Below are 22,262 nucleotides of genomic sequence, written 5' to 3'. Positions count from 1 at the left end.
TTGCCTTGGGCAAGTCAGTTAGCTTCTCTCAGTCTTAATTATTGCAACTGTAAAATTAGAAAAGTTAGCCTTATATTAAATAACTGCAAAGCTCCAACCCTATGAAGTCGGCCTAGTCCAGTAAATGTAACCTTGTGCCTTTGTGCTCCTTTAAAATCATTTTTTTAATAAACCCTCAAATTTTACTGACTCTTGCAACTTAAACTGTCCAAGCAAGTCAAATTTAAAGAAAAGACAAATTCCAATATTTTTTAATTTACATTGCCACTGATTCTAGAAATTTAACATGCATTTAAGGTAGGAAAGTACTTGCTAACGCACTCATACAAAACACAAATCTACTTGGGCTCACTCTAATGTATCCTTTTCTTCCCAGTCAGCTCTATTTCAGTCCTTCTAGCCTTCATTATCAAAGTCACAAAATCTTCCCCAAAGAAATGTTCTCTGATTAGACATTCTAGCTGTTGTGGCTCTCGTTGTATAAAGTCTAATACTAACTATGAAGGCTCTTAAATGCTACTCATTTGGCATTTAACCATCATGCCAATTACAGCATTTAGTTTTGTTTGTTAATTTAGATTGTGCTCATCACTCTGTCTTTTTTGAACTTGCTTCACTCACAGATTGTCCATAGAAAGGCAGTTTCTGAGGTTTCTTGGGCCTTTGGAAACAGCAAGACAAATTCTTCCTGAGTCCTAGGTGCTTGTGGTACTGTTTGTATTACATGGTTTAATGCCTCCCAAGTGGCGTGGTGATAATATGCCCCAAATAGATACTATTTGGATCACAGTTTCCCTGTCTAGTAGAATTTACTGTTTCTAACAGGATACCAGCTTTTCTCAGTTGCCCAAGTCATGGGACATAGAGAGCTCCAGAATTGTTTTTATAGCTGTTAGAAACCAAGCTCCCAGACACAGCCTGTGGCTCCAGCAAGGACTACCCTAATCCCTGCCATTACATAATTCAAACAGCTCACAGATATTTCAACTTGATCCCACTAGGTAATCCTAGGATTTAGCAAGACTTCATAGGACATTTTGTACAAATGACAGATGCTACAATCTGGAATATAAAGCTGTTCAGGATTATAGCCTGCCTTACTTATTTATCAGTAAGTTTGTTTCTACTATTTTAGAGAGGGTCCTGGCTATGCTTCCCCAGTCTACAACCTTCCTGTTTTCTATCCAGATCTTGGGCAATGCATGTGGACAAGGCTGAGCTTGTGTTGTCACTATGATATTCCAACATGTAGAGCACATCCGTAGCAGTCAAAACAAAAGTAACTATGGCATCAGCCAGCAGTGAGTACTTGAACAGCATATACGCTGTGCCAACTGCTGTCCTAATGACTTTGCATTTGTCAACTGCAATATTGCTGATAAAGTGCTACAAGGTAGGAAGCTGCATTGGATGAGGAACTATAGATAGAGAACCCCTGCTGAACTTAATTAAGATTAAAGGGTGGAGCTAGGCTTTGGGTCCACACATCCGGCTCTGAAATCTGGGCCTTTTATTGAGAAATGTATTACATATTGCTTTAGAATTAAAATTGCTAAGTAAATGCTTAGCAACATGACATATTCTGTAATTGTATTAATTGCGAACATTTAGTAAATAGAATGTGCCAACAATTATTATCTGCACCGCCTCATTTGAATTTCATGACTTCCTTTGGATGTCTATTTTTTTTCAAATGAGGAATAATTATAAGCAGAGAAAACTTATTTAAATTCAGACAGCTCATTGGAGAAAAATAATGAGTATTCGGCAATCTGCCTGTATTAGACATGCTTTTAACACCATACTTCACTGCTTCCTGCTAGCTATTATGGTTTCCCTCTAGCACCTTTCTGAACTGTGTTCTATTACTAGTTCAGTTGGACAGTGGAGAATATAGATTAAAATAGATGAATGAGAAGAAGATAAATAAAAGAAAAATAGATTAAAAAGTACTGGCTAACATTGGACTTGATTGGTAAGAAGTGAACAGAGTCTAGTATCAATTTTTCTGGTTCAAACTCCCTTATCTATCTTATATCTATATTGTCCCTGTTTCTTTCCTTAAGATAGATTTATTTATGTGTACAGGTGTGTGCCTGAATTTATTTATTTGAAACATGTGAGGGCATGTGAATGTGGACACCAGAAGAGGACACTGAATTCCTTGGAAGTAGAGTTATAGGTATTTGTGAGCCACCATGTGGGTATCTGAACTGAACCCCAGGTCTTCCACAGAGTACTGAGCGCTCTTAACTACTGAGTCACCTCTCCACCTCCCCATCCCTCCTGCTTATTGCTACTTTTGTATTTGAGTTGTTTCAAATGGCTCATGCTGCAATTCTGTCCTTTCAGTACAAGAAATGCACTTCAGTACAAGTCTAAATGCACAAACTTCCCCGAACAAAAGTCCTCTGTCCAGCACCATTACATGTAATTTAGTTCTTATCCCTCAGAATATTGTGAAAGCAACATAAATGCAGTGCAGTTATGATAGCGGACAATGGACCATGGCAGTACAAGCACAAGTAAGAACAGTGAATGCAGATAAAAGGTTGCTTGGGACGATAATGGGCATGTAGGAAAATTGGTGGATAATGGGAAAAAGAGGTCTGTTCTTTTCCACAGTAAACAGTGGAAAGGGAGAACAAAAAGCAAAATACGGCGAATTTTTTCTAAAACATCAAAATAATTTCAAAATAATGATATCTTGGAGAAAACAGCAAAACATGTACAAAACTAAACTAATAGAGTTGCAGAGGCAGCCAGTGCACAGGATAAGAGGAAAGAGAACAAAAGGGTCTTACCATTTAAAAAAAATGACAAGGAAAAAAAAGGAACAGAAATTAAAGGAGCTACTGGTGTCTTTCATGTGTATTATAACTGCTATTTTAAAAGTACCCTGCTTTATGCTTTCCTCTACAAAACAAACTCCAAGCTGTACAAGATGTTCAAACTCTTCTGAGTGCTTTATTCAATCCCAACTCCCAGTGTGCAAAACAGGCAAGGTTTTGTTTAACTGGCTTCATGTTAAAGAAACTGAAAGAGTCAGACAGAAGTTTAGTAGGTGGACATTAGTTGCTGAATTTTGAAGAGTAGATTGAATATTTAAATGTTCCCTGTGTTACCTGTAGCAGATAATTATGCAGTCCAGAGTTGGGTAAATCTACTGATGGGGACTTCACCAACTTACAATATTATGCCTTTTGTTGAAAGTAGGGGTTGGACAAGCTTCACATGCATCTGCACCAGTCCTGTCCCTCAACTGCCACTACATATGCATTGATCTCATTTATTCTTCATAACAATCCTGTTGATTGTTCGCCCTGCGTTAGGGATGATATAATGAAGGTGCATGAAATAGTTACTTGCTTGCTTGAAATAACAGGCATGCTAAAACCAGGATTTAAGAGCAGAACCATTTGACGTTATCTATCCCTCCATGTTCCTTCTCTCTACAAGGAAATTGTGAGAAAATTTTAAGTGGCAGCGAAAGGAATTATTCTTGGGGCTGGGAATTTGGCTCAACTTGGTAGAGTATACACCAAGTCCTTGGTTTGATCACTGGCACTGAAAGGTGGCACATGCCAGCAATCTCAGTGTAGAAGCAAGAGAGATCAGAAGTTTGAACTTACATTCTGATACATAGTGAGCCCTAGGACATGCTGAGGTGCAGAAGACCCTGTCCCAAATTAAATCAAACAAGTGACTCCCACCCTGAAATATAGATTCTCTCTGTGAATTTCAGTTTTATCCTCCATTTCCGGAATAATACAAATAAAGTTCTTATCAAAACATCTTAACTTGTTCTTAGAAACAAATGCTGAGCCTGCAGGATTAATTAATCTTGTCCTAAATATTTAGACTACTTAATAATCAATTACAAAATTTGGACAAGCTTAATGGCAATAGTGACACAGAAGTCGCTTGTTTACAACCTTGCGACAGTTTGACTAGTTTTAGTCCCTGGCTGGAGAATGCAGCTCAGTGGTGGACAACTTGCCTTACAAGTGCAAATTCTTGGGTCAATATCTATCCTGAGAAATGAAAAAAATGAAGGTTAATCCCTAGTTTCATTATTTATCAGCCATGATAAATACAAAATTATCTTGTATTTCAATTTCATATATCATTAACATGTGAATAATCACAGTATTTCCCTGGCAAATTTGTCATGAATACTGAATTAATGAATTTAAAGTTATTTAAATAGAATCATAGAGGCATTCAAATAATGCCAATTTATCACTACTTTTTATTAATTATATTTTCCACAATATAGTTTTCTGTTCTGAATACTGGTCTATTTGCCTATCTATATGTTTGTCACATATTTCATTAGTATTTATAGTATTGCCAAGATTTCCTAAAGTAACTCCACCAGACACAGCTGAGCATTATTTCAGTAAATAAAAGTGTAAATTTTTCTCTTACGTTATACTAAATTTTGTTAGATTACAGGTCCCATGAAGGTAGATGTGACTGTCACAGAGTATGCACTCAAAATAAAAATTCAGAGCCATGAGATACTTTATTGCAACCTCACATCCTTTGGGCTTCAATTCCTCTTGGTTAAGGACTTTCTGTTTCTCAGTTCCCATTAAGTCTTTGGTCTCATGAAAGGTCTTATTAGACTATTAGCTATTTTTCTTCCTTTATTTTTAATACCATTCAAGTACTTAGAAATATTTAATATTATCTTGAATAATTTTAAACTAACCTTCCAGGATTTATGAAATTATTTGTGTTATTCCTGTTAAGTATCACATTTCTGAAGGACTCCTTTTAAATATGAGCTTATCATCAGAAAGAATAATGTAGCCATATTCAATTATTTAATTGTTGATTAGCCCATTCTTTCTTTATGAAAAAAATAACTGAGCTTTAGGGCATCCATTTAAATTGTGTTCCAGAGATGAATCACGTGAGATGAATCCTTACTCAATTCAACCCACTCTTAGCCTTGTCCATCTTTCCCTTTGTCAAAGGTTATCTTTAACTCCACAAAGGTGTGCCACCCCACCCCCACCCCAAGTACTACTCTTTTGCAGTAATGGTAAGAACAATTTGGCAGACATAATACTTTGCTCTTTTGCATACCTTCTTTCTACCCCATTCTTATTTTTGATTTACCTCCTAGTTGATAAATAGAAAGTAGAAAGATTTATTGCACATCTCATGGAAATCCTCAACCATGGACAAACATCAGATACTTTTCATGGCTGTAGCTTTCCAACCCTGGGAAGGCAGTGTAAGAACATCCAAGTATGTGGAGTAAACAGTCTTGAACTCTAGGCTGGCTTTTGTTCTGGAGAGAAAGCCATGACCTCACGAAAACAAGAAAACTCTCATCTGAGAGAAGCTATGCCTTTATCAAGATGTCCATTGTCTTTGCCATCCTGTTGTTTGCTTTTTCCCCAAACTCTTAACATGGCTGCTCTGAATCCAGAAGCCCTCCCTTAACTTCTGCTGTTTTTTAAATCATTGTCTTTCCAACTAGTTGTCCTAGAATTGACACACCACTTCATCTTGGTGTTTTGCTGCCCCTTCACTCCTAAATAGAGCATATTGTTCCATCTTTTTTTCTTTTCCTTTATCCTTAGGCTCTGCTTTACTCTTGTGTATCTGCCTCCTTAGCCACTGCTTTTCAGAAGTCAGTTTCACATTTTACTTAAAGCAACTGCATCTTTCAGGGACAGATGCAAAAATCAAGAAGTATGGGCAGGTAGTGTGGAACCTTGAAATAAAACAGGCTCCTAGTTTCTCTGTCTCTCTCTCCCTTCTCTTTCTTTCTCTCTCCTCTTTCTCCTCCACCAAGCTCCCCCATTCTCTCAGTCTCTCCTTCTCCCTTTCCCTTTGCCTCTCTCCCCCTCTCTCTAATTGTTCTAAGCAAGAACATACATTAGTGGGAAGAATGGACATATGCCTGTTGGTGACATAGCTAATAAACTAAGCGCTTCCTTGTTGTTTTAACTAACATTCAGAAGTTCTGACTCTTGGTTCATATGAAAGTTCTGCTAGGAGTTGGGGGAGCTAAGAAGAGACATTGGTGTTTTGCTGAGTCTCAGATTCATACGTTTCTCTCCCAGGGTCAAATCCAGTCTGAAATAACTACCTTAACCCACTAGCAGGTTACTGGTTCCAGATCTGGCATTCTGAGCTTATCGACAAACACCAAGGCAGTTTGAATCTCAGCTCGATTTACTCTCTCAGCTGATTGTGAAAGGCAAACACGTAATGATTTAATGTCGAACACACTACACACATGCACACCCACAGAGAGCAAGGGACATAAACTAGATGTCTGCTTAGTGTTTAACTTGGAATGTCATGATTTGGCACCACTCTTTAGGGACATTAGCTACTGGGTAAGGAAGATCACAAATGTAAAAAAGAGGTATTATGTAATAAAGAAAAAGCCAAAAATGTGAACAAATTTTGAAAGTCACTCGGAGTACTCTTGATTTCTCCCTCATTTTCTCACTTTGTGTGATTCAAAATTCTTCCCAGCCAAATCTTACTGACAAAGCTGGGTTGTGCCTCCTGTCATGAAAGAAGAAACAATATCCCATTAGGATCCCTCAGAAGAGATTATGTGGGGAACATATGCTATCCCTCTATCAAAGAGAAGTGGCTAAGAAGCCAATATTCACAGAGGTATCCAAGGATCAGTAACGAGTACAGGATGTCTCTTCAAAGGATTACAGGGATAGGATATCCAGCAATAACATGAGTGAGAATGTTTGGGGCAACTGATGCTACCCTTTGTATAGGAAATGGATAGAGGTATGAAGAAAACTCTTGTACCACAGATGACCTAATTGTTTGAATGACAAGTTGTCCCCTTGTTGGTTCCTAGGATAGGAAGTGGGCAGGTGGTTCCATTAAAGTGGAAATTGGGAAAGGTACTCTTGGAAGCTATTCTTTGCTAAGTCGGATTACAAATACAACAATATTCTTCAACACTGGTCCAAATTTGCTGGTTATCTGCTGTGGGTGCAAGAGGCTCAGAAGGAATACCACAAGAGTTATGAGGGAAAACAGAATTGCTATTGGGATAAAAATGAGTTAACCTCAGCATTTCACTGTTGCTTATGATCTTCACGCCATGCCAGCACTTCTGATATAGAGCTGCTGCCAATTTCCTCTGGCAGTTTTTGCCTATTTCTTTAAAAACCTGGGGGTTAATGAAAGAGAAGGAGCTTATTGTACTCCCGAGGTTCTCATCTCTCTTAGAAAAGAAGAGGTTAAATTACCTTCTTGCAGAGGACCATCTGGTGGTCGAATAGGAAGAAGACTCTCTGCTGGTTACGGCCATAGGGCTGATAGATCCAGGCCATCTCTCCAGTGTAGATCAGCTCCGAGCTCCTGTCTAAGATGTCCTCTCCCTAGGAAGGATATGTGATGGTGAGAGAGAGCCAGGTAGTAGAGCTGGTACAATTCCTTACGCAGAGATACCCAACTGCGAGCATAGACTGGACTGGGAGGTTAGCCAAAAAGACATTGTGGCGATGGAGGAAAAGAGAGAGACTTCTGGGTTCCCTTAAAAAGTTTACAATTCTGTAAGTGAGAAGATTCATATTCTTATTTACTGTAGGGTTAAATAAGACCCATCCCTTAGTCAGATAGCCACCCATCTCCTCCATACTTCCCTCTTTTCTTCCCGTATTCTTATTTATTCTGAACTTAAATGAGACCCAAGCAGGCAGGCAGGCATTTTTTTTTATCTTTTATTAATCTCTTTACTGTTCCAGTCTCTCAATTCCTATCTGTCCTCTCACTTACTTCAAGAGAATGCCCGAAAATGTAGTCAAAAATTTTCTATTATCCATATAAAAATGAAATAAGGAAAATATTTTATGATCAAATCAGAAAGTTTACTACACATGCTTCAGCCTATATGAAGATGGAAGAAATAAGCAGTGTCTCAGGGAAGAGAACTCACCATTCCAGAAGATGTATATGGGTCAAATATTATGCTACTTACTTTTTACTCTATCTCATCTGGACCTCACAAAAGTTCTGCCAGATAAACCATCTTGGTCCCATTTTACATCTTCAAGTACCAAGAGGTGAAGGAATAGGACAAGATCATGAAATTTGTTAGCTGCAGATACTCTGATACTAATCTCTGATTTGAGAGAGCACCTTTACTCTTCCCCATAAATTATATGGCTTCTAGCATCGAAAGTATCTAGATGTCCAGTTTCTTCCTCTCCCTAGGTCTGTTTTACCAGCTGTTATATGAGGTGGATAAGCATAATATCTAGAGCACCAGCTTTGGGACCTTTACAGTCAAATGTATACCAAAAGTTCAAGGTTTGATTAAAGATAGAAATCCCTATACTTCCAAAATAGTCAGAATCAAATAGCTCTGGCAGAATAATATGCTAAAAAGAGTGACATCAGGAAACAGTATTCTTAATTGCACCATTTTATCTAGTCTGAGAGATTGGAAAGAAAAGAAGATCTCAGTGGATTATTTTCTAATAACAAAACTTGAAAGCAGCTCAAAAAATACCATTTTGACTCTACCGTCCAAATTGAGTTACAAGAGTATCCAAGATAAAGGTAAACAAACAGTCCTTCTTGAGTTGACATACTAGCATTGAGCCTTTGAATGCATAGGGCTGGGTCAGGCCTCTCCTCAGAGTTGACCTTTCCTGATACAAGAGAGGAAGATGTACCACAACCTATTTGGAGTATGTATAAAGTGAAGAATGAATAAAAGTTGGCTATATAATACAAGTTGATGACAAACATGACTATTTTTGAGTCAGGGTCTTACTATGTAGTCCAGGAAAGCCTGGGACTTGCTATATAGCTCAGGGTGATCTTGAACTTGCAACCCTCCACTTGAAGCTTCCCAAGTACTGGGGATATAGGTATAAGCCACCATGCCCAGATTACAGGATGACTTTTACAGTTACAATTTGATGAACTGAGGATGATCAGACCTAGGGGGATACTCAACATTTTCTTAGGCAGAGGCTTACTAACCCTATTTTAAATAGTTGCTGCATATAAAACCAAGTTTAAAAAATGTTGAGAAAAAAAAACAAACTTCTATGCTCACTAAGCTAACTAACCTTGAACAACTAACATATTTTCATTGTGTCTCAATTTCTTCATTAATTTTTTTTTCAGTTTTCTGAGACAGGGTTTCTCTGTGTAGCCCTTGCTGCCCTGGAACTTGCTCTGTAGACCAGGCTGGCCCCAAACTCAGAGACCTGCCTGTCTCTATCTCCTGAGAGCTGGGATTAAAGACATGCATCCCCACTGCCTGGTTCTTTCTTCATTCTTTCTAGAATATACCATTACAAATTTGTTTAGATGTTGTGAAGAATACTTAAATTAACATAAGTAAGTACTTACTTAGGAATATACGCACGGCATTGTAAACTTTACATATTTTATTTTCATCTTGGGTATTTTTGGGTGTTCCAGGTACTAAGACATATTTTCTGTCTTCTACTAATATAGTGAGCTGATAAAGGACGAGCTGTGATTCTGCTCAAAATCATAAGTCAGAGAAATTGGAAGTAATTTCTCCAAAGAAGCAAAACAAAGTTCAGAATCCCTCCAAAACCCATGTGCCTAACTAAAAGACTTCACTTGAATGATGGTACCTTGCCTAGCAGAAAATCGGCTACAGCAGATTAGTTAGGTGAGACCGTTTCACTGTCTTGTGTCCAGTGCTGTTACTAACTCACTCTGTATCCCTGGGAAGCAGTTTAAGCAGTTACTGTTTGGTCTACTCCACATGCTGCTTTCATTCTTGTCTCCCCAGCCTCACTTATACATCTCTTTATCTTGCACCACAGAGCACAATCCATTCCTACTGCCTCTAAGGGTTTCTGCCTTCTTCCAGCATTTACCACAAACTGCTCACTTTCCTCGGAATCTATTTGCCTACTCCAGATGAACAGGGCCATGTCTGATTCATCTCGGATTCTTTAATGGCTGGCAAGGGCAAGCAAAGAGGGGCTGTTCAAAGGCAAGTCTCCTAAAGTCACATATCAAATCCTCCAGTGTCTTCCATCCAAACTGGAAACAAGGTACTTAGATGAAAACATAGAAGTGATCTCCAATTGTTCCTATACAATTTTCTGCATTTTCCCTAGCTACACTGGCCACTTTCTTTTTTCTTAGAATATACAGTCTCATATTTCATGGTCTTTGTTACAGTTCTTCCTTCTACCTGAGATGCTCTGCCACAAAAAGTCACATGATTTTCTTCTTCATCTTCTTTGGGTCTTTTCTCAAATGCTATCCCCTTTTTGTCATTTCTCCATCATTCTAGCCTATTAAAATATTTTATTTTTATCCATAAAATGCTTATGTGTTGCTTTTCTTCTCTAATGAAACATAAATTATAGAAACTTTGCTCTACCACACATTTCTAGAATACAGAATAGAGCCTGATAGAGAGTAAGCATTCAATAAATGACCTGCAAGGAATCATCAAAGGTTAATAAATGAGTAGTGGCCATTAAACCCTACCCAGAGCTTTCTTATCAGATTTTCATATTTTTTTGCAGCCAAAGTCTCAAGTAGTAGGCTTTATTTAATTTTAATTAATTATAACTTAACCCATTTTGTTCAGCCTTACTTTATGCTGATGACAGGATAATTGATAATACAGCTGTGGTCTGAATGACCCAACAGGCATATTTAACCTGTGATTCATAAGTTGCAAGAATCCTAGGAGACCTATGAATGAATATTGTAGAATATTATTTTAACTGGGCAAAGATGTGTTACATTTGTTTATGCTGCAAAATATTACTTTAACTGTGTAAAGGTGTGTTACTTTTGTTTATGCTGCATTTGTTTAACAATGTGAGGATGTGTGTTTAATTATGTAAAGATGTGTTGTATCTGATTCACCTTGCTTGCCTAATGTACCAGGACTAATAAAAAGCTGAATGGCCAATAGCTAGGCAGGAGAAAGGATAGGCATGGCTCATGGGCAGAGAGAATAAATAGGAGAAATCTAGGTTTGAGAGAGAAGAGAAGAAAGAATAAGAGAAAGGAAGAGAGAATGAGAGAGACATCGGGACAAGAAGCTAGGCAGATGCAAGCCAGCCTGAGACACTGAGAAGCAATGAAAGTAAGATATACAGAATTAAGAAAGGTAATAAGCCCTGAGGCAAAAGGTAGATAAAGAGAGACAGGCTATTTAACTTAAAAGTTAAGGCTAGCTAGAAAAATGCCTAAGTTAGGCCAAGTATTCAAAACTAAAAATAAATCTCTGTGTCATGATTTTGGGAGCTGGTTGGTGGCCCAAAAGAAAAAGCCTGGTACAAATAAGACCCAATATGTTTGTTGATGAAAAATGTCAGGTTTTAATGTCAAAAGGTTTGAACAGTCCAGAAGTAAGGGCAAAAGAATGTCACCTTTTTCAACGAGTTTAATTTTCAGTGGCAGCTGTGTTAACCAATGTGTCAATAAGTGCAGAGAAGTAATGAATCTACCTGGGCCTACGTTTAACCTTCTGGACCAAGGCAAGTCTAGGTCATTTCGTCACCTTCACTTTTAAATGGATACCTTTTCTATATCTATCATACTATTTTGTTGTTTCCGATGTTTCTTTCTGTTATACAGTACAATAGTAAGCCAGAAAAGGACATCAAATATTAAACAAGCAGGCAAGAAAAGGAGCAAAACCACAGAGAGAAAATTATCACCACATTTTCCAGCTCCCAAACATGAGCTACAAACATGGGCACTTTCTGAAGATCTTCAGAAAAAAAAGGCTGAAGAGACACTCTCGGGGTTATGTTCCATTTCTCTTTGTTTAAAATGATTTAATGTGAAAGGAGGCAAAATGACAGCTCATCCAAGCCTCTGAACCAGAGAACTGAGAAATGGAAAATTTCCAGAAACTGCAGTCCATGGAAACAGGCTCTCCTCTCCTCTGCCACTCTAAATTGCTCTAAGTTATAATCACTTCAGGAAGGACATGACAATTTAACTGATCTCTTTATTTTTCAGGAGCTATGGGGGATAGAGTAGTCTTCATATGGTATAATAAGTGACTGACAGGGGAACGGAGTTACATAAAGAAATCTGAATATTCATGAGAAAAAGATGAGGAGAAAGAGACAGACACTGATTTAAGGCAGGGTTTTCTGCTCTTTAGCCAGATAATCTGATTTCCCAAGCCAACGACAATTGCCTGTATGTCACCAATCCTACCTGTCCTTCAAGGGAGATTAGGTTTAGAAGGTTTCCCCTGTGAGAACTGTTTTCATTTGATGAGTAAAGCAGAAATCACCACAAGGACATTTTTTGACAATCCCCACATTTTGTTTATACATCTGAGAGCGGTAGGAGAATGGTCCAGACTGGGAAGCATTGCTTGCCTGTTTATTTGTAAAGCTTGCCTAAGGCAGCCACTGTCTGCTATCTCCTACCTCCTTCATCCTCCAGTTGTTCTCCACCATGCCCTCCAGAAACACTGTCAGAATTAACTATATGTGTCTACTCAAGGAGCACCTCCCTCATTCCAGAAATATAACAGGAAATGCTTTCTCGGATGCTGATTCCTTAAACCATGGCTCAAGTCCTTGGAGTTTCCTAAAAATAAAGCTCTTTAGGTAGACGAAAGGCTTTCAAACTTTTATTCACCTCTTCAATGACTGGAGACTCAGACAAGATATAAAATTAGAAGGGAAAAATTGTTTCAGGGCAGAAGAAAAATCTTCCAGAGAATGGGAATTTGGTGGCTTTTTGGTACCTTTCCTTACAAAGAAGCCCGAAAAAGGGCAGAAAAAGGATCTTGCCGAACAGTTTCAGAGGCTCTCTGTTGGTAAGCTTGCTTGCTTAAAGTAAATTTAGTCAAGCTCCTTATTTCTGCTATACCAAAAGAACAGAGGAAAAAAACACATAAAAGATAATCCATTATTTTCTAGTAAGTCTTGCCCAGTTATGATTTCTCCTTATAAGCAAGACTGTTTGTATGCATGTATGTGTGTGTATGTATGTATACATACATATATATGTGTGAAAATATAAGTGTATAAATGAATAAAATGAATGCATATATTCTCTCTATTCATTTTTTTTGTATCTCAAGGTATCACTTCTATTCTACCATTAGAGGAGTTTATCTATCAAGCAGGATAAGAATGTGCAACTGATAATAACTGTGATGTTTTTAAATCATCTACATTAGGAAGAATAGAAGTAGCAGAAAAAAATTGCCTGAACATTGGCTAACTCTTTGTTAAGACTAATAATGGTCCCCTTTGGATAGACTAAACAATTTGAAATGTTAAAAAAAAATGTTACTTAAACGTAAAAAAATATACCTGAGGTGAGGGCAATACAACAAGGTATGGGATCTACATTTATACTATCACCATAAAGTTTGAGAATGTCACTTCCTGCCTGCTGACATTTTCCTTCTTGGTTATGTCAGCCTACAGAGTATCCGGTCACAAAACTTGGGCCTGTGAGATGAGTAATAAATGTTATTACTCCTAGTTAGTGGCATTTGGGAAGGAAAGGTCGATGACTTCAGTCATTTCCGTTCCAAGTTCAAAGAAACTGTAGGTGTCTACACTGGGATGACTAGGTGGAATAAATTATTTTTAGAATGATGATGAAAACAGAGCTCAGTCGTTGGATTTAGCAGGACGATAGTTATGGCCTAGAATATGCATGCTTGATTAGTCTAGTAGATATACTAAGATGAGGTGATCTCACCAAGAGCAAAAGAAGTATATCTGCTATCTGTATGATTATAAAAAAAGAGTACCAAGCCTTTATTTTGTGCTTTGGAATACTTTTTAATCTGTCTGCGAAGTTCATGATCTTAAATCCAGGACAGACAGAGCATTGGAATGGTACTAAGCAAATTCAGTTGTTTCCTAATAACACCCAAAGAAATGAAGACTATCTTTCTTAATATGTCACAATAAAGTAAAATAAATAAAGTCACACTGATTTCCCCAAACTCTAGAAACTACTCTAAATACCCCTTCCTTGGTAGGAAAGTTTGTTTTGGGATTAATACAGATCCTTCTTTCTAATTCCCTTTTAATTGTTGGCTAAGATGACAAACTTTTCAACAAGCAACTGGGACCTCCCAACACCCGTTTTGATAAAGGTCCTACCTCCCAGTCTAGGACAGAGGCCTGCCATTGCGCGATCTTGTCAATATTCTCCAGACGTCGCTTGCGTTCATTGATCTGCTGAGTCACATTGCGCATGACAGCCAATGCAGCTGCAACGTATCTGTAATCACTGGGAAGGTGTAAGAGCGAAAGGTGGATGAATTGATGTGCAATATGTCAATCTTAAATACATCCTTCCTTTTGAGAAAGACTCTTGATTATCAGATGGTAACCCTACATCACCTAGAGAACAACTACATTTCCAGTCCTATTTTTGGAAGAGATAACTATGTGACTTATGTTCATACAGAAGTTGTGTCAGCCCCATAGGTATTCTACCTGTAAACATTTTCACAGGTGAAATAGACATCTTTATCTTTATGCCTCTCTGTTTGTGTTCTATCTGATAAAGCCAGCCAAGGGTCAAGAAGAAAGCATCATGTATGGCATAGTTCACTCTAGCCATCTCTTCCCTCTGGAAATACAGTCTCTGCCCATGGTCACCATGACTTTTTCTCTGGCACCATAAGGAGAGAGGTATAGCATAATGTATGAGGACACAGAATTTGAAGCTAGACTCCATGAGTTCACATCCAACTTTATTGCTAACTAGAAAAGTTGCCGTTAGCAAGTATCATTCACACTTGATTCAATGTTCTCATGCATAAAACGGGGTGAATTTTGGCAGAATTTATTGAGGGGGTTAATAAATTAAATGCAATCATCCATGCATACTAATTTACTCCTGATCCCCAAGTATTATTTGTATTTTTATTTCAAATGAAGTATTTCTCCAGTAAGTAGATACACTACAGGATGCCCCCAGCCCACAGAATTCTTGGTCTGAGAAGTAAAACCTATACCCTAGATTCTGGAAACATTTGATAACTCATGTGTTGAAAATCCTATAATTCTACCCAATTTTGTCTGCTTGTCTGACCTAATTTCCAATTGAGCAGCTCTTATGAAAGGCAGATTAGACGTACAATTCTAGCCAAATGATACAGACAGAATGACCTGGGAAGGCAATAAGATTCATTACCGCTCAGTGTAACTACCTTCTCTTAGTAAAGCTAAAAAATCATGTGGTTGTAGCGTCCTTCTCTCCCAGCACTGATTAAAGAAAATGTCATGAGAAACAGATGCAGAATGTTATTTTTCTTCTTAATGTATTGGAGAATGGGGTGATGGAACAAGTATGGGCCTAAGGAGGGGACTTCTCATTTCCAGGACGGATGCTATGAAACACCCCTTCTTAGGGAACCACCCAGGGCTCCAACCTGTAACTTTTACACGATCCAAAACTATGGACCTCAAACACTATTATCACATTGTAGTACCAGCTTTTCTCTGAACCAATTCATTCTTTCTCAAGAAAGTTAGTATTCTTATTTTGAGACTTAATGAATGTTATCTATTACTTTGATGAGTCATATTGAGTATATTATCAACTAATTATATTTTTTTAAGTATCTTCAAAACCTGCTATCTAAGGAGCAGGCTCTCTCAACTAGTCCTTGAAGTGCTAACGGCTTGGATTCACCTGCAGAACTTCCTATCTGTCCTGACTGTATGTCATCCTTTCACACCCCTTGTTCCTGTCTAAGGTTGACTTAGGTCTCTACCCTTGTCAGGGTTTCTTCCTGACAAGCCTGTCTGAGCCTGCCACTTAGACACAGGACAGAACAGTGACAAAAATAAGTACATCAGTTCTCCAGGCCCAGTTGCCTATCTGCTGTGTCTTTTTGTTAGTTGATTTGAGGTCATCAGTATTTTAATTCACTTTCTGGGAAGTAATCATTCTGTACAGTATGGTACCACAGTCACATTTAATTAAACTGAAGGAAGCTAATAAAATCAGTTCCTTGGTTGTATTAGTTATGATCTTAGTTACTCCAAGGTCATATACACAGGACACTCAAGTGGACACTGAGGATATCAAAATGCTTTTCCTGACCACAAGAATTAAGCAATCATGGCTGTTGTTCTAGAATGGTTGGTTTTGCCATTTTTGCCGGCTATCTTTCTTACAATGGTTAAAGGATGAATGTTATCGTATCTAATCTGTACTACTAGCTTTAAAGGTGAATAAGATAAGAAAATAGATGTGTTGTATTCCAAATTCTGGTTAGTGTCTCTGAGTTCTCAGATGAGGTCTGCTTGCCACCAATTACTGTGAGTGTGGAACCAAAATTTTCTAGTTTTAGATACATCAATGAACTCTACTATTATGTATTAATATATGTATATATTTTTGTTTTTCTTAACTTAAATAAGGGGCAATTATGTCAAGTTTTCACTAGCAAATGGAATTGTATTTACCGTTTATTACTTTTCATCCAGTCTTCTACCTCAGAGACCTCCCTGGTTGTCTCATTTCATATCTGACTAAGTCTCTAAGACTTGCCTACAGGTTGCTTGGGACATCTTAATATAACTCCCTGAGAACTAAAAAAAGGTTTTCTCTGGCATTGTCTTCTGTCTTTATCTTTTTCTTCCTTAGACATATCCTTACTCCTGTCAGTCTCTGGACCACTGTCATGAGACCAAGTATTATTCCTTCAATTAAGCTGTAGAAGGCTGATAGGGAAATATTTGAAGTTGATGTAGAAATTTGCCTAATAAATGTGATCATTGAATCTTCATCATTGGAAACAGATGATGAAGGGAAAAGCCTACAGACTGACTATTCTGTAGCAAGTGATCAACCCTAGGATCGCACATGCAGAAAACACATATATAAGGTTGTATACATTTATATGTATATATAACAATTTTTAAAGAAGAAGAGGTCTTGAGGGAGCAAGAAAAAAACATGGAAGGAGTAAGGAGGAGGAGATGAAATAGGAAAATGATGTAACTATACTTTATTTTAAAATGCAAGTTGGGGAACTTTAGTGAAAGACTTCTTTTCTTCTTGGAATGCATATTATAAGAATTAGTGCTGAGCTGAACCAACAAGCCCAAAGCCAGGAATTTCATACCAAATAAAGACAAACTAAAAATATTCTGAGTCTCTACGTTTTGAGGTAAGATATATGAAAGGGTGGGGCTTGTTTACTGTAAGGCATCACCATGAATGGGGATTATTTTTAGCACATACCATACTGGTAAGAGATTAATTGCATCATTTCCACTCAAAGCGATAGCCTTCATAGCCCTGGCTGGGGAAGTTTCCCTGAAAAGGATTTAGGAACTGTGGAGTGTGATGTCACATGTCTTTAATTTTAGCACTCCGGAGGCAGATCTGTTTTAGCTAGAAACCAGCTTGGTCTATTGACATAACGAGTTACAGTCCAGGCAGGAATACAGAGCTGGACTCAGTCTCAAAGAAAGAGGAGGGGAAAAAGAAATATTTAAAAACTAAAGAAAAAACATTAAGGAAAGTCTCAATCTTTTTTACCTCCACACAATTTTAAGTCTCTATAAAATGTCCAGAGGGTGGGGTAGAAAAACTCAGTCTGCAATTAGCTTTGTAGAAAGAATGCAGGATTAGTACTTGTTGGGAAAAGTATTAGTAGAGCATCTGAATATTTCAAACAGAATGGAATAAGTGGTTGAGCAGTTACTATGTTAGGTTTGACTCATGAGACTGAGCCTCGTATTAAAAGTCAAGCTATAAGCTGCAGTCCATGAAAGTGTGGTATAAGTTATATAATAATGACAATGCATGGGATTTGGTGTGCATACTGACTTACAAGGTTATACACAACTCTCTAGAGTATAACCTTTACTTTCCTCATAAGGACCTTGTGAAGTAAAGAGGAATATATCATAAACTATCCACAGCTCAGAAACTGAAAAGCTATATATTGTCAAAAGGTACCAATATTTAAAAGACATTTACTTCTGTGTCCTCAAATCCTTTACCTGTGGTCTTGGGCAGTATACTTAAGGAGCTCAGCTAACTGTAAGGGATATTTGCAGATCTTCTGTACTGGAGTCAAAAGAAAACCATCGATAGCAATGTCAATCATCTGCTGCAAGAGTCGGCAGGCCTCAAAAAAGTGTTGATAGCGGCTGTCTTTCATGAGCTTGGAGAGCTCCATGCAGGCATCCAGGTGGTTGTTACAATATTCTGAGTATATCCAGAATCCATCTTGCTGTGGAGAAAAGGAGGAGAAAGGCTCAGAGACTCTAAAGAAGTCTTAAAATAATAGAAAGACAGATCCTGTTCATGAAGAAGGACGCTTAAAAGAAATCCCACACTAGCTCCGAACTGAGTATAATAGAGGGTTATTTATTTAGGGGTAGACTCACAGATCACAATCCTCTGCTGGAACAGGGAACAGCAATCGAATCCTGCTGCTGGAAAAGAAGCCAGATGCACACTTTACATCGGCATAAATAGTATGGCCAACTTAAATGCTACTGGCTGTAGGAATTCCTACAGCAGGTTCATATGTAAGAATATTAAGGTAATGTTAATTTTGATTTGATTCATAATTTAATAATAAAGAATTAAGAGATAGCTATGCAAGTAGTAGCTACAGAAACCAATCGTAAAGTTCATGTGGTGATAATGAGTAAGTGGGAAAAGTAAAACAATTCTGGGTAGTTAAGGGACACCAACTTTACCAATAGTAAACAGAATATGGCAAATAAAATTCTAGTACTTATTAGAAGAGAGTAACCAGAGATTCTAGTTCTTGCAATGACAGACTAACACATTCTGCCCTTGAAAGAAGCTATGAAAGTCTAAAGAGTATAATGAAATTTTCCTGAGGAAATTATTATCCATAAGAGCCCGAGGCCCAGGCTGCAAGATAATGTCCCCTAGATATGACAAGGGAAATGTACTCATGAAATCTCAACATGATTGCCTGAAAAAGACCACCATAATGACAACACTGGCTGACATGCCAATTCTACATGGACCTAACCTAGATAAAGAGCTACAGGTGGCCAATGGCTGCTCTTTCTCTAAAGACAAGCTCCTGTAGAGGTTATCCAATTCCAAAGGGGAATATATGTACATATGAGCTACACCCAATGGACTCAGTAGGTTGTATGTACAATGTGCATATATATATATATATATATATATATCTTGATATACATATATATTTATATATATATATATATATATACACACACATGTACATATAACAATAAATAGTAAGTGATCAAGAATTTTTGAGGGAGAGGGGAAATATGGGAGCAGTGGGAACCAGAGGGCTATGTAGGTGCAATGTTCATGTACAAAGTTCCAAGAAAAAATTTAAAAGACAGTATTTAAAGAAGGAGAAATGGAAAGAATCACATAGCTATCTGAAAACTTTCTAAGAAGCATAATACTGTGGATCCCAAGGACAGAATTAAATTGGTGCGTTCTAGAGATAGCTAGGAGACAGAATGGCTAGATTAAGTTACATGGGGAAAAGAAAAGAAAATATGGGGTCAATGACATAAAAGTATTCTGGATGTTCAGAACCTTAGTGATTTGAGGTTTGAATCTTAGTAAGATAGGAAGTATTGAAGGACCTGACACATTTATAACAAATACATATTTAAAGAACACACATACAAGTAACATTATATGCAGCAAACAAATTATATTTAGGAATATACAAACTCATACAGTTTAATCAACATATTAGTGAATGATGAATGGATCAAAGAGGAAATAAAATATCTCCTGGAACTAAGTGAAATAAAATACAACAAAACCTCTGGTACCCATTAAATGGAGTCCTCCAAGGGAATTTATAGCTAAACTATCATAAAAAACACAAATAAATGACTTAAGGAACCAACAAAATTTTGGAAAAATAAGAATAAAACAAATCTAAACTTGGTCAATTGCACAAAAAAATAAAACTCACAGCATAAATTAATGAACTAGAAAAAATATGAAGAATCAACAAAATTAAGGGCTGGTGCTTTGAGAAAATAAACAAGATCAACAGACCTTTGGGTCAACTAATGAAATGGAAAAACAAAAACGAGCAAAAACAATGACCCAAATCAACAAAATTAGAGTGAAACATGGGACAAATTACAACAGACACCAAAGAAATTCAGAACCTTGTAAAGGAGTATTTTAAAAACCTATATTCCAATAAGCTGGAAACTTGAAATAGATGAAATTCTAGATTAAGTCAAACCACCAAAATTAATCTAAGAAGCAATCAACAACCTAAACAAATCCATAACAAAGGAGAAGACTGAAATAGAAATAAAAACCTTCAATCTACGAACAGTCCAGAGCCAGATGGATTTACCAGGAAATTCTACCAGATATTCAAAGATCTGTAACCAGTCAATTTTAAACAAAAGAAGCAGGAGGAGAAGAAATAAATATCATAAGCATTCCCAAACTCCTTCAATCACGCTAAATAAAGCCCAAACCAAGTAAAGACACAACAAAAAAAGAAAACTGCAGTACAATATCCTTGATTAGCAACAGACTTTAAAATTCGCAATAAAATACTTGCAAATGAATAAGACATTTATCAAAAGGAGTACACACTATGACCAAGCTAGCTTTATCCTGGAGATGCAGGGATGGTTTATCATTTGTAAGTCAATAATTATAAGTACAAATGAACTTGAAGAGAAAAATCCCATGACCATCCCAATTGATGATTCACAAAGAGGCCTGAGACAAAATCTAGCATTACTTCCTGATAAAACTCTCAGAGAGAGCAGAATTAGAGGGAACAACTTCAGCATAATTAAAGCTATACATGATAAGCCTACATTCAATATCATCCTATTTGAAGAAAAGCTTGAAGCAATTCCACAGAAGTCAGTAATGAGACACAGATGTCCACCATTTCCACTCCTTTTCAATACTGTGCACAAAGAAGCAGCAATAAGACAAGAGAAGGAAATTAAAAGGATACAAATAGGAAAATAATCCTTATTTGCAAATGACATATTATACAAAAAAGATTCCACAAGTCTATCAGAAAACTTCTAGAAATGAAATAGAATTCCACCAACATGACAGGATACAGAATCAACTTGCACAAATCTACAGATTTTCTGTACTCCAAAAAACATGTAGAGAAAGAGATCCCATGTACAATAGCCTCATGGAAAATAATACATCCAGGAATAACCTAAATCAAGGATGTGAATGACCTCTACAATGAAAACTTTAAACTTCTGAAGTAAGTGATAGAGAAAGACACTAGAAAATGGAAAGACACGCCGTGCTCATGGATTGGTAGAAGTAACATTGTGAAGATTACCATTCTACCAAAAGCCATTTACAGATTCCATGCAATCCCAATCAAAATTCTCATTAAATTCTTAACAGGAACAGGGGAAAAATAGCTTTATATTTGTATGGAACCACAAAAGTTCCTCAGACAGCCAAAAACAATTATGAATTAAAAGAACAGTGCTGGAAGAATTACCATTTCAGAGTTCAAAATATATCATACTGCCAAAAAGTGGGCCTGGTATCTGAACAGCATTCTCAAAATAAGAAACAAAAAGAAAGAAAGAAAGAAAGAAAGAAAGAGAAAAGAAAGATGGATGTTCCTTGTCCCTAGCAATTAGGGAAATGCAATTAAAATAACTTTGAAATTTCATTTTATCCCAGTAGAATGGCAAAGCTGAACAAAACAACCAAGAAGGAATGCTGGAGGGGATTTGGAGATAAGGGAACCTCATTCACTACTGATGCTATCTCAAACTTGTCCAGCCACTCTGCAAATCTGTGTAGATTCCTCAAAAAGCTAAACTTCAATCTACTTTATGACTCAGCTATAGCACTCCTCGGCATATGCCTAAAGGACTTGAGTGCCTACTCTACAGACACTTGCTCATTCGTGCCCATTACTGCTCTCTCCACGATAGTTAAGAAATGGAAAAAAAACTAGGTGTTCTCCAAATGACACAAGGATAACATAAAAGTGATACATGTGCACTATGACATGTTATTCAAGGTAAGGAAAATTGAAATCATAAAATTAGCAGGTAAATGGCCGGAACTAGCAAAGATAATATTGAGTGAGGTAACCCAGATACAGAAAAATGAACACTGTAAGGTCTCTTTCAACTGTGAATCCTAGCTCCAAATCTGAAGATATGAGTATATAATTTGAGTAACTACTGGAATCGGGAAAGTGAAAAGGGAACACTGTGGGGGCAAAATGGAGCAACAGAGACTGGAATGGTAGGGTACAA

General features: G+C 37.3%; 1 protein-coding gene across 5 annotated transcripts in view; it reads right to left on the bottom strand.

Moving 5' to 3' along the window:
* The window catches only part of LOC121443115 (rho guanine nucleotide exchange factor 9), a 142,602-nt gene that overhangs the window by 14,972 nt on the left and 105,368 nt on the right, over nucleotides 1-22,262 (bottom strand). For all 5 annotated transcript variants that reach the window (XM_041644794.1, XM_041644795.1, XM_041644797.1 and 2 more), the window contains exons 5-7: nucleotides 17,991-18,223; nucleotides 14,121-14,250; nucleotides 7,254-7,385 (exon numbers count right to left, since the gene is read on the bottom strand). In XM_041644794.1, coding sequence (XP_041500728.1) covers nucleotides 7,254-7,385; nucleotides 14,121-14,250; nucleotides 17,991-18,223 — 495 coding nt within the window. The remainder of the gene's footprint in view (nucleotides 1-7,253; nucleotides 7,386-14,120; nucleotides 14,251-17,990; nucleotides 18,224-22,262) is intronic.

The sequence above is a fragment of the Microtus oregoni genome, unplaced genomic scaffold (assembly GCF_018167655.1).
Source record: "Microtus oregoni isolate MIOR12 unplaced genomic scaffold, Mior012 000100F_ref0000014, whole genome shotgun sequence".
NCBI lineage: Eukaryota > Metazoa > Chordata > Mammalia > Rodentia > Cricetidae > Microtus > Microtus oregoni.
This window is presented reverse-complemented; position numbering and strand designations above follow the sequence as displayed.